We start from the raw sequence: 13,677 nt of genomic DNA, 5'->3' as shown, positions 1-13,677 counted from the left end.
ACTTCTTATGTAAATCTCGTGCATGAAAACACCATGGAAAAATAAGTGATTCTCAACATATATTTATGTTTATTATAAAATGTAAAGACAAACTTTTATTTTGGATGCGATTAATCGTGATTAATCGTTTAGCAGCCCTACATTGCAACACTATTTTGTACACAAAAAACTAAGTTAAAGGTAATCTAAAATAAGCTTTAAAGTTTAAACGGGGTAAAAGTAATATTCTGCATTCAAGTGAATTAAAAAACATTAACCCTTATGTGCTGTTGGGGACATTTTCATCCACTATGGGGTGCTTTTAAATCTTAAAGGGGTGGTAAAACACGATTTCACTTTTCTAACTTTAGCTAGTGTGTAATGTTGCTGTCTGAGTATAAACAACATTTGCAAAGTTACAACATTCAAAGTTTCAAGCAAAGGGAGATATTTACTTTTAAAGAAATCAATTTCTAAGGACTACAGCAAACGGCCAGTAGGGAACTACAGCCTTTTCCTCCAGAGTTGCTGACATCAGCGGGTTCAATATTTACATAAACCCCTCCTCCGAGTAAATTGTGTTTACATACAAAAATGTAAATCTAGTTTTAGTGCGTTGACTGGCGCTGAGCCAGAGACTTGATTGAGTGAGAGACTACTTGAGCTCAGTGTCTTTTAATGTTTATGTTAGGCTTCATACACTTCAAATTACATTACACAAACAAAAAAATGTCACATATATCAGGAGAAGTGGATGATCTTAGGTTGTAAATCCAACATGCCCAATCTCAGTGTCAGTCAGTGATAGTCAGTGTTTAAACATTTACTGGCGGCACGGAAGCCCACAGCCCGTGATAACTTTACCGATCAACTAACACAATAATTTTCTACCCTGTTCCCTCACGTAATGTCACATAAGGCAAAAAAAGGTCAATTTTTGAGGGACAGGCTTCAAAGAACCCGGAAACCATCAGATCATTTTTACAAGGAGGGACAGAGCAGTGTAAAATAAAGGTAAAATATATGAAAAATAATGATTTTTTTTTTTTTTTTAAACAAAGCATGAACACATGCTACAAATGCAACCCACAAACATAATCAAGCCTTCTAAAGAATGTGTTTTACCACCCCTTTAATTTGGCCACAACTTTCAGCAAAAATGCAACAATACACTCTGGACAAATTCCTGTCGTTATGTTCATGGATGATCCACTAAATGATGATCCGCATCCACTAAATTTAACTGCTGTAAAAATGTATTGGATAAATATTAAACAATTTTTTATTTTATTTTTTTGCATAAATATGTTAATCAACCTCAGCCCAGATCAAAACTACTAAATGTTTTTTTGTTTTTTTAATCAAGGATTTTTATTCTTAAATTGCCATGTTTATATATTATGTCACTGATTTGGGGTGGTGGTAGGGGTGACACAAACAAAATGGCTATTTTCAATATAAAAAGTGATTGTGGACTGAATTTTTAACCTTTTATCACAGTCTTGGGCATGTCAAAGAAGGTAGCAACAACATTGGCTTTGGTACATTGTTAGTTTTTGTGCAGGATCAGAATTATTTTTTTTCTCCCTCATTTACTGTTCGTTTTGCCCCATTGACATCCATAGACATCTCTTAGTGGCTCTGGTTTACGAGTAACGCGAGCCACCGTTAGAGGTGACTGTGATCCCCCATTTAGACGTACATCTTTTTCTCAAAATGTTCTGTCATTTCAGGGCTCTAGGGTTTGGAACAATATCCCACTTTCAGTGAGGGAATGTACTACTTTTCTTACGTTTAAAATAAAATTGAAAAGGTGGCTGAGAGAGACCCAAATATGCGACCATATTTGAGGTTAAGTTTGTAAGATGGGCCTGTGCAATATCCGTAATTCATTCAACTTCTTTTTTAGACTTGGTGTAATATAGATGAATTGTAAATTATGAGTAATATTATTACTTTGTTTTTTGTTTTTGTTTTGTTTTTTTCTTTCTAATTAACTTGTCGCTGTTTTGTTGTGTATTCTGATATTGCTTGTTGTATTATTGTGTCTGTCTTTGTCTGATTGATATAGTTTCTTCTTTCTTCTTTCTTTTATGTATAACATCTACCTGCCAGGGGGTCTGCAGATGGAAATTAGCGTAAGGCTATAATCTGGCATATTTACATTTGTTTTAATGTTCATTAATATGCATTGTTCCCCCTTTCTTAAAATAAATGAAAAATTCAAAAAATTCAAATCATAAGCCAGGGCACCATATACTCATGCATTCTTGATTGTTGGGGGTTTTGCCTGTTGGGAAGAGGTAAAATTGGCAGCGGCTATTTGTACTAAGTGTAAATAGAATTTAATTTCTATTTACACTAAGTGCAAATAGCAATAGATGCTGTTTACACCAAGTGTTAATAGAAATAAACATATTTTTCAACATATTATATATATTTTCTTAGCGATAGATGATATTTACCCTAAATGTACAAATAGCTGTTGATGCTATTTACTAAGTGAAAATAGTGATATATTCTATTTACACCATATAAATTTGCAGTTCTTTGTTATATAATTAGTAGCCTAATTACATGTAATTTATACTTTATTTTGACAGCATACATACTATTTACACCTTAGTATTGTTGTATATTAACAGGATGCAATAATAACAGTGTGAATTATTATTTTTATTTAAATTATTAAATTATCTACACCCACCTCTAACCCTACCCAATAAATGCTTTTATTGTAATTAAACATTTTGTTAGGCACTTTATTTCCACATTTAGAACATTTTCTTAATTTTTATTCAAAATAAATGCCTTTCCGATGTGATTTGTGATGAGAAAAGAGAGAAGAGCAAGCTCTGCAAAAGGCGGATTTGAAACTGTGTTGATCGTGACAAAACAATGATCCATTAGCCATACACTTTACTGATTGAGCCAGTGAGGATGTTGAATTATGGGCAGTTTTTTTACATCTTGTTTTGCAAAGCCAGGCATTGTTAGGAGGAGCTAGTGCGAATAGCACTTGCCAACAAGGCACACTGTAAAAAAAAATCATTTTTACAGTTGAAGCCACAGCAAATGGAAGCAATTCGACAAGACTCCAACTATCAGCTCAGCTTCACTGGTTGCTCTGGTTGGTTGAAGCGCTATCCTATTGCTTGCAGGGGGAATTTGAAAGACAACCATTTATCCTGCCCCTCTGATTGAGGTGTGTTCCCAGACCCAACATCTTGATGTGAGTCTGGCTTATCATGCTATAGGCCTTTCCATCACTTGTTTATGCTGTGATACTTTAAAATGCGAATAAAAACAGGGTGATGGAAACATAGCTACTGTTTAAAACTGTTTATGTATCTGTATTTTCCAACATTGTTGGAAACATTTGGGATAATGCAAGTACACAAGTCAAAGTATATACAATTTTTCTTGTGGTTTTTGGATTCCAAAAATCTTGCATATTGTTCATTTGGAAACTCAATGCTTTAAGGAGTATGACACACTCACATTTCCTGCAGATATATGCTCCTTTAGGTTTTTGTGTCAGCATGAAAAATGAGAATCTTGAGGCAAGTCTGAGCCAGAGGAGAAGTGATACCCGAGAGCTCAATGAACCTTGAGGAGTTCCAGCTTTCACACACACGCACCCAAAACATATGCACAATCGGGCAGAATTCTGAAAATTAGTGCTAGATCAGTGTTAGCCCTCTCTCTCTCTTGTGCTTTAATATGGTTCAAACTTGTTTTGTCTCTACACGCAGCAGTGATGTGTAAGGAAAATATACGCCACAAAGAACTCTGATGTCTGATTTCAAGGGGCGTCCTGTGAGATAAAAGGAAAGGTGAGATCTTTTAGAGGCAGTGATGGAAGAAATCAACTATGTGAAACATAAGAGGACTTCTTATAAGAGTACCACAGTCTTTATATCACTGGTAAGTGATATGACATTGACCATCAATCACATAATGATGCATCACTCGTATTCACGACAATGAATAGCCCTTGAAAGCATATTATCAGATTGTCATGGTATGTGCATGAAGTTAACAACACCGTCAAGACGATAACAATTCAGTTTTTGCAGTTAAATTTGATGGTTAGTGATTAAAGATTAGATCAGTGTTAAGCTATAGTGTTATCTAGCTACTATAACAACATAAAAGGTAAGAAAAGAAATCACAATTTTTGTCTTTAAAGCGTTAATTCACCAAAAAAATGAAATGTATGTAATTAATGACTCACCCTAATGTCGTTCCACACCCGTAAGACCTCCGTTCATCTTCAGAACACAGTTTAAGATATTTTATATTTAGTCCGAGAGCGTTTCTAAGTGTATGCACACTATACTGTCCATGTCCAGAAAGGGAATAAAAACATCATCACAGTAGTCCATATGTGACATCAGTTAGTTCATTAGAATCTCTTGAAGCATCGAAAATACATTTTGGTCCAAAAATAACAAAAACAACAACTTTATTCAGCATTGTGTTCTCTTCTGGGTTTGTTTTCAATCCTCCAATATATTTGGACCAAAATGTATTTTCAATGCTTCAAGAGACTAGTTAACTAACTGATGTCACATATGGACTGCTTTGGTGATGTTTTTATTCCCTTTCTGGACATGGACAGTAGTGTGCATACACTTTCATTGAAGGAACAGAAAAACTCTCAGACTAAATATAAAATATCTTAAACTTTGTTCCGAAAATGAACGGAGCACTCACTGCTGTGGAACGACATTAGGGGTAGTCATTAATGACATCAACCCTTTAATATTTAAAACTGTTCCTCCTAGACAGCAAAGGGAACAAATTAGCAAATTCCACTCGTATAAGTGCTCGCTCTAAGCCTGTTATGATCTGAACGAGCAGTGCCTTGCTGTTCCTTCGCAAAGTTCCTCTCCAGAACCTTCACGCTTCATAATGCGCCCTGCCACTAAGCAAAAATGGTTCAGGAATGATTTAAGGAGCACAACAGTTTGAGGTGTTGACTTGGCCTCCAAATTTCCCATGTCTGAATCCAATCGAGCATCTGTGGGATGTGCTGAACAAACATGTCCGATCCATGGAGACCCCATCTCACAACTAACAGGACTTAAAGGGTCTGCTGCTAACATTTTGGTGCCTGATACCACAGCACACCTTTAGGGGTCTAGTGGAGTCCATGTCTCCATGAGTCAGGGCTGTTTTAGCTAAAAAAAGGGGGAGCAACACAATATCAGGAAGGTGGTCATAATGTTATGCCTGATAAGTGTGTATGTATATATATATATATATATATATATATATATATATATATATATATATATATATATATATATATATATATATATAGGTCAGGGACCTCAAAACGAAATTAAATCAATTTCATCAAATTCTTTAGGAGAAACATCGGAAAGTTCATTGCATACTTAAATCAAGTAATTTCAAGTTTATTTATAAAGCGGTTTATTATGGCGTTATTTCCCTGTCAAATGTCGAGAGCACATTATTGTAGCACGAAAGTACATTAACATAGTGCGCGAGCGTGAATCTCTCTGCTCGCGCGCGGAATATAATGCGCTTTACAGTGATAAACAGAAAATGATGCAAACAGAATTAAATTCTGCTGGTTGTGTGTAAAGTTTGTCAATTATAGAACAAGTTTAATTCAATTACAAAGCAGCTCTGGAGAAAACAGTGGTCATCATCCGGCTCATTTCAATTCTCATCCAATAGTGTTTGTGCATTCAAATCAACAAAATTGCTGAATATTAAGTGTCCCCAAATAAGCAAGCCAAAGGCAACAGCGGCAAGTAATCCAAACTCCATTGGAGACAGAGTAGAGGAGGGGAAAAACCTTGGGAGAAAAGAGGCTCAGTCAGGGGAGTCAGTTCTCCTTTGGCCAGACGAACAAAATTAGATTAATTTGAGATTTAAAATAGCTAAATGTAGTAGCTGTTTAAGAAAGTATGTAAATAAAAAAAATATTACCCTATAGTGAAACATATACATATATTTTTTTTGACTCAGGGCCAGTGAAAATATTGGCAGAGCAAGTAAAAAAAACTTGCCACAGTCCGAATGAGAAAGCTAAAAGTATTTACTTAAGCCCTGCGGGGGTTCAAAACAGAAGACATTTTGTCAGCGACTGTGTGTAATCTGCATAATGATAATAACAAAAACAGAAAAAAAACCTCAGTGGCTTTTATTTGATGCAGGCAAGTTAAAACTATTAGACTGCGATGTGTCAGAGTGACCGTGGGTAACGGCACAGTCTGTGGAGACCAAACACACTTTTCTTTACTTCTTTCACATTCAGATGTGGTTGTGTATTCCAAGCATCACATGCCATTAATCCAAAAGAAGACAAATGCCTTCTCTATCCAGGATATGCCCGGCAACTGTAACTAACTCCTCTCTGTATCCTTTTACAGCAAGTTAAAGCGTGACCCCAGATGAAATACCAAGTCAAATTCTTTGAAAGGCAGTAATAAAAGACTTCACACATCAAAACAAGGAAACACAATGTACGTTTGGCACAAAATGCAGGAAATGTGGACGAAGGACAGACAATGTGGCAATATAGGGCTTTGTGAAGCTGGTTGATCCTGTTTTGACAGCAGAAGTTTGATCTGTTTGTCAGTTTGTTAATATTCAGAACATGTCCAGAAACTTGGACATGTTTTTTTAAAACATCACTCAGGGTTTAAAGGAGTACTTCAGCGCTGGGAAGATGAATCTGTATTTAAACTGGGTCATTAATGCAGTAGAAATGTGAATTTTTTATTTTTTATTTAGTGCTTTCTAGACTGAGAAAATACAGAAAACGTATTTTTGTCTCATGGGGATGAAAGACAACAATTCCCAGAATGCTTTGCTACTAGATTACTCAATCTGATCACTTTCCCACCGCAACCGCGATCATCTTCATGAAATGATCAGTTACACTACAATTAAAAACTGAACGTGTCTGTTCAATATGTGATTTAGCCGCTGAGGGAGTCTCACAGCCCAAAACGCTGCAGGAGTAAGATATATTGACAATCACGGATGAGCTCGTGATGAGAGCTGAGGTAAACTTGGCATAGATTCACAGCGCATGTTCAGTCTGGCGCGTTTTCAGTTCATGCCTTTGAAAGCTTAACTTTCATAGAAATTAGTTTGAGAAGTTGAAAGACTTACATTGCTGTGCTGGCAGCACTGTTTAAACATGAATGCCTGAGGCCCTGTCCACACGAACACGGGTATTTTCAAAACCGCAGATTTTTCTACACGGTTTGGCTGTTCGTCCACACGCAAACGCTCTATCCGGTTACTGAAACCGGACTTTTTTGAAAACTCCGGCCAGGGTGAAGATTTTTAGAAACTCCGGTTACAGCGTTGTCGTGTAGAGGGTGAAACCGGAGATTTCGGCTTTTTAAGTCGAAGTGCGCGCCGTTCTCTCCTTTGTTTGACGTCAGATTTTCCACGTTATCTCCTTTTGATTCACGTAAGTCGAGTCTATGCAGTGGACTCTACTAACAGCGCTTATCACATGTATAGCCAGATACATGTTCAGTTATTTCATTGTATTGCAGAACAAAGGCGCCAGAATGCAATTATACAAAATAGTAAAGGAAGGTGTGTGAAGTTATTACAGTCCACTTCGGCCCTGCACCTGTGTATGCAGTTACCTGTCACTGAGTCCAAGTAAAGGAACTTGTAGAAGGGTTTCACTGAGCCCATGGCATCCCTCAGTCAGTGCAATGTCCATCGGTGCCGTGGATGGGACCCATGTGGAAATCAGGCAGCCAATCATAGCGTAGTTTTGCGTTCTCATGTGGACAGATTTTTTTTAAAACCGTGCTCATGTGGATTGTTTTTTAAAACGAGGAGGAAAAACTCCGGTAATAAAAATAGCCGTGTACGTGTGGACTAGGCCTGAGGCTACAGCTGCGAGTGTAATCTCCCATCCCCCATGCGCGAGTTAAAAACATGTGGAAATGGCTCCCTCTGCTGGCTGTAGTCTTTAGCCTCTGGCCAACAATTCCTCCGCGCAAATTGGGGGGGGGGGGGGGGGAGCACAACCATTCGAATATACTCCAGGGTTTCTACTGATACAAAGCCATATGCTAATAGCTGAAGTAGGCATGTGCCGATATCAATTTTTCATGTTGCGATTAATTGCTGACGTTTTATCATGATATATGATATTATCACGATATTGAAATAAGTTGTAAAAAAGTGTTGCCATAGCATAACAGCTTTAAGAACTATTTAAGTATAACTGAATGTTTAAATACAATAATGCACCAAAAATATATACAGCTCTGGAAAAAAAATTAAGAGAAATCAATGTTAAGTGGTCTCTTGATTTTTTTCAGAGCTGTAAAAGTACAATTTTCAAACAGAATTAGGCTATAAAGAACAACAGGTAACAAATTACAATAAGGTCTCATTATTTAATGCATTAACTAAGACTGAACAATAGCTACATTTGGTACAGAAAGTATAATGTTTTTGGTAATGTTAGTTAAGAAATACTGATCATTGTTAGTTTTATCTTAGATTATTTATGTTATTTTGATTTTAATGTTATTAAACAGTAACTAAGAAATGAACATTACTTAGAAGAATTCATTCTTTATAAGTATTTTTCGTTGTCAGTTTGGTAATAATGAATTAACATGTTAACTAATGAAGTCGTATGTTTTCAAAGTTTTACTGAACAATAACAAATAATTAGAACAGTTCTAATTATTAGGGCATGTTGTAGTCCAGATTAAAACATAAAAATGTTTAAGCTTGAAAATAAATAGGCTATTAAGTCTTTAAGTATTAAGTATTTGGTTTGAGATTAGAAAAAACGAATGGCTGTTTTAAAAACTTCACTAGCGCCGATGCTTTTGTTTGCGGGGTTCCCGGGGTAACCGTTGCATTCTGCCGTTCCATCAGCGCCCTCTGCTGTCACTGAGCGGCACTTCAGCAGCCCGTCTCCTTCACCCATTCAGTCATGTGCAAACCATAGACAGTAAAAGAAATGGACACAGCGACCCCATTGACGTCAACGGCGAAATAATGAAGTCAACCTAGGGGCACTCACTTCCTGATGGCTGAGCGAACTGCGCAGGCTCAGACTGAGCTTGAGGACGTAGATGTGACGTGAGCCTCCTGTCGGACAGCTGTAGGTCTTCTAGTAGTTGTGGAAAGTGAAAGCTGAATCACGTTGTTTAAATATTTTCTCCCGTTGCTTTTGGCTCACTATGGGCGTCTCCCCATTCTTCCCCCTTGACTTTATCAGACTTTATGTCTCCACGTCCCCCCGACTGTCTCATGGACAGTAAAAGATTGCCTGCGAGCTTCTCCTCAGGTCTATACGGTAATTTCTCAACTGTGCGACAGAGTCGCGTTGGTTATGATGCAATAGTTAGCCTATTTTTACAAAAACAGCTTCTGCTGGGCGATAGTGTTAGATACAAGGTAACGGAGCCTTTTATGCATTGTCCTGTTTCTTTAGAAAAAAAAAATGGACAAATGGAGTCTTTAAACGTCTCAGATGTAAAGTTATTCACTGTCAAAGTGACTCAAAAATGAATGGGAGTCAATGGGATGCTAACAGCAGGTGATGGCTTGGTTAGCAATGGCCGCCCCTAGGGGTGGAACGCTTTCCGAGCGCTAGATTACCCCCTTGGTGCAAACGCACGTTGGGCTTGTTTACATCTGAGCTGAGCACGCGCAGAACAGCGGTGTTGAGCATGGTTGATGAGCAAAGTATTCTTGAGTGCATTATAAAAAAATATATTAATTGTTAATAAATTATTATTTACGATATTTTAAAGTGCCCACGATAACAATATAGTGCATATTCATTATCGTGATAAATCGCATTATCGAAAATCGGCACGTCTAGGCAGAAGTAACCCTTTAAGTGGTTGCAGACAGCATCCAAGGTCAATTGTCAACAATGTACACAAGTATGTACACAATTGTCCGGACGGACCCATTCCAATTTAATGTTGAATAATGGTGGTCATTTTTTTTTCCAACTAAATAATTATAGAATAACCATGCGTGCGCACACACATGCACTATTGTCTAAAGTATTAGGACACCCCTCCAAATCATTGAATTCAGGTGTTCCTATCACTCCTATGGCCACAGGTGTATAAAATCAAGAAATCAAGTGTGGTATAGCATAATAGGTTGCCATCTGTGCAATAAGTCCATACGTGAAATTTCCCCACTATTAAATATTCCACGGTCAACTGTTAGTGGTGTTATAACAAAGTGGAAGCAATTGGGAACAACAGCCACAAAGTGGAGCGGGGTCAGCACATGCTGTGGTGAACAGTGTGCAGAAGTCGCCAACTTTCTGCAGAGTCAATAGCTACAGACCTCCAAACTTCATGTGGCCTTCAGATTAGAAAGAGAACAGTGTGTAGAGAGCTTTCATGGAATGGGTTTCTTAAAGGGATACTTCACCGCTTTTTCATATTAAACTATGTTATTCCCTTAACTAAAACGAGTTGATACATACCTCTCTCGTCTGAGTGAGTGCATTCTCTGACGCGCAGTGACAATCTGATAGCATTTAGCCTAGCCCACTAAGCCCAGTTCATTCACTATTGTACCAAACAGAGATCAAGTTAGAAGCGACCAAACACCTCCATGTTTCCCCTTTAAATACAGTTACACCAATAATTGAACGGTTAAGTATGGTGACATAAAATAAAACGTGGCGCTTTTCTAAGCGGATTAAAAAGGAGAACTATAATGTATGGCGGAATAGCACTTCTGAGAGTACTTCGACTCGGCGCAGTAAAAAGTCCCGGCTGAAACAGCCTCCCTCACATCTCCCCCTCCCCCCTATTGACAGAAATGAGAGAGGGAGGGCAGATGTGAGGGAGGATTTTTCAGCCGGGACTGAGACTGAAAACGTAATAGTAAGCTATGGATGTGCTCTGGTTGTGAAGGAGAAATGGTAGATATTGATTATAATTGTATGCATATCTCAAGATATTTAAATCAAAATGTTCGGTCCATCCAAACTCAACTGTTTGTCCACCCACCTGTTGCACTTGCAAGGCTGCATTATCTAATCTCCTTAACTGATTATCTCTCTACATTGATCATTGTGGATCACTGTTTGAATTACTTACAGCATTGTTTCCAATCCTTCATAAGACCCAGGAAAACAGGAGAACAAAGTATTTTGAATTTAGTATTTTTATTTTATTTTAGTAACAATGTCATTACATTGTTTGGAGCACAAGAAACAAATGGATTTTCTCTTTTTGAAAAATTATATTTTATTCATATGTTATGCTAAGTCCTTGTAAGTGGACACCGGGGTTGACATGACATGTATAGGCAAAAACAATAGGATTAATGTTATTTTTTCATTCACCAATCAATTTTCAGGTTTCAGGATTTTTTTCTAACCAAACTTTGTTTAAAGATGATTCTCAACTGTTATGAAAGATATAACGGAATTAACTGATATACATTTTCCTTTATGCAATGTGTGGGTAAAATACATACATGACCATACATCGGGTTTTCCATTCAATGCAATGTATCTAGCATATCTAATTTGCATAATAATGTGTTCTTGGAGCAACATGTAATAAAAAATAATTGTTGCTAATAATGGAAGTAAAGAAGGCAACATTTTCATAACAATATGTAATAGGAACATTGATATGTATTTTTCTCTATTCACTTGTTGTGTTGTGTCTGATAAGCATGCTTTAAGTCCCATATAAAATGAATGCCCTGTTTTGTAATAGAAAGTCATATTTTGATTAGAAACCCCATTCATTTTCCTGAGATGTTAATTTATAACAAACAATTTGAAAATTTGTCATATTTAAATGATAATCAGGCTACAAAATGTTTGCATATTTTCATAAGACTGCTAAATCTGACCATTCCGTCATTTTTAAAAGGAGAAGTCATTTTCCTGATGAAACCTCAAAACAAATGGTATCTGTGAAAAGCCCTGAATGTGCTCTTAGGACATCCGGACTTAAAACATGTATGGTGTCAGAGAAATTCACTAAAAATAATGTCCTCGCACGAGGACAGTGGCACCCAGGTCGATAATAAAAGTCAGTTTTGTATTAATGTTTTCAATGCTGAAACTTAAAGGTTCATATTTGATTGTCTTACCTGCCGATGTCGGAGCACATGAGAGAGTCCGCAGCAACAGCGCCGTGTGTGAAGGCGCATCTCTGGTTGCTTTGTTTGGTTTTAAACCAACAACTCTGTTTGCTTGCTAAAATTATGCAAATGCAGATAACTGCAACTGCGGACAGTAAAGCGAGTACGCAAAGGCAGCCGCGTCTTGACTGAGATTTGGCCATGCTTTGATCAGCGCGTGCAGCAGGTAGAATGAAGAGCTCGCGCTGCTCACTTAATATTTTTACTGCTGGGGGCGGCGGAGAAGTCTCGCGACTTTACAAATCAGAAGGTTATTCGAGTTTATAAACTTGAGAGTTTACAGTAACTGTAAAGTGAAGTGTGAGAGAAGAACACGATTATATTCGGAGTCAAATTAAAGCAAGCCAGGAGAGAGTGATAGGCTACCATGATTTTAACGAAGCCCGCTGCCCTTGCTGCTAAAGCAGTGACTGACAACCAAAACACGGTATAAAAACACATTCAATTATGTTTACATTAATTATATTTAATTATTCAGATAAAACAACAATGACAACATTTTTTTCCCCGTTGTGGTTGCCATGCAGCGGGATCTACCTCGGTCACTTACCCCAGGGGTTTTCAAACAGGGGTCCTCCAGAAGGTTCTAAGGGGTCCCCAGAAAATTTCAGAGAAAAAAAGACAAAGCAAAAATGGATAAACTCTACCGAATATTCTAACTGGTTCATCATTTCTAAATGTTTCTCTCCTTTCTTGCTGTACCAGAATTGTATATGCTTTGTGTATGAATTGTTTGCTTTGTCTCTAGTGAGTTTTCTCACTAAAGTCCCCATTATCTTTTTTTTTTTTTTTTATATATATCGTTTTCTTAATATAGTATGTACACTGCTTGCATGCATTTATTGTGAAAGTTGTATACAAATCATTTTTTAATTCTTCTTCAGGCTCAAACATTCTTAACATCAGGTTCAAGGTGGGATAGGTAGGACTGATCTAAAACACTTTTGTCCAAATTTGTTTAAACTTTCTTTATATGTCAATACATAATTATAATGTAAGTACTCTGAAAAGGAGAGTATACAAATCGAGTGACTCTAGACTTTTTAATCTGCAATAAACACTGCTCAATATTTTCGTTCTGGATGAAACAAATGATTGGCTTGGGCGACTGTCACTCTCTCTTGCTACCATGGCGACCACCGCTTTGGCTACAGGATCTGCCCACATGTGCGCGCTCGTTTGATTTGAGCAGTTCAAGAGGCAAGAAACAGGCACAATAATGGCAGAGAAAGAGCATTCAAAATGAACAGTGCAGGGTTTTGCAGTCAGCGAAGGCAAACAATGCAAAAAAAGGAAGACAGTACGAGAAAAGGCAATGCACAGAAAGTCTTTGGATAAACAAAGAAATCAAACGCGAGTAAATATCTCCGTGGCTTTTCAACGATGGTGAGATCTGAGGGACCTGAAAAACGACTCATTGCTGGCTGTATTTCTGCTGGACAGGTAATCTTTCATTTTGATTATAATTTTTTTTGGTATATGTTTTCATGAAGCATGAATCAAGAGCACATGAAGCTGCCT

The 13,677-nt window shown here is 37.4% G+C and overlaps 1 protein-coding gene across 1 annotated transcript in view; it reads right to left on the bottom strand.

Annotated features, from left to right (window-relative positions):
- The window catches only part of ggt5b (gamma-glutamyltransferase 5b), a 30,101-nt gene extending 17,667 nt beyond the window's left edge, over nucleotides 1-12,434 (bottom strand). The window contains exon 1 of the mRNA XM_067433512.1: nucleotides 12,106-12,434. Coding sequence (XP_067289613.1) covers nucleotides 12,106-12,299 — 194 coding nt within the window. The 5' untranslated portion in view covers nucleotides 12,300-12,434. The remainder of the gene's footprint in view (nucleotides 1-12,105) is intronic.
- Between the last annotated feature and the right edge of the window lie 1,243 nt (nucleotides 12,435-13,677).

This window comes from Pseudorasbora parva, chromosome 23, assembly GCF_024679245.1.
Source record: "Pseudorasbora parva isolate DD20220531a chromosome 23, ASM2467924v1, whole genome shotgun sequence".
In the NCBI taxonomy this organism is placed as follows: Eukaryota; Metazoa; Chordata; class Actinopteri; order Cypriniformes; family Gobionidae; genus Pseudorasbora; species Pseudorasbora parva.
This window is presented reverse-complemented; position numbering and strand designations above follow the sequence as displayed.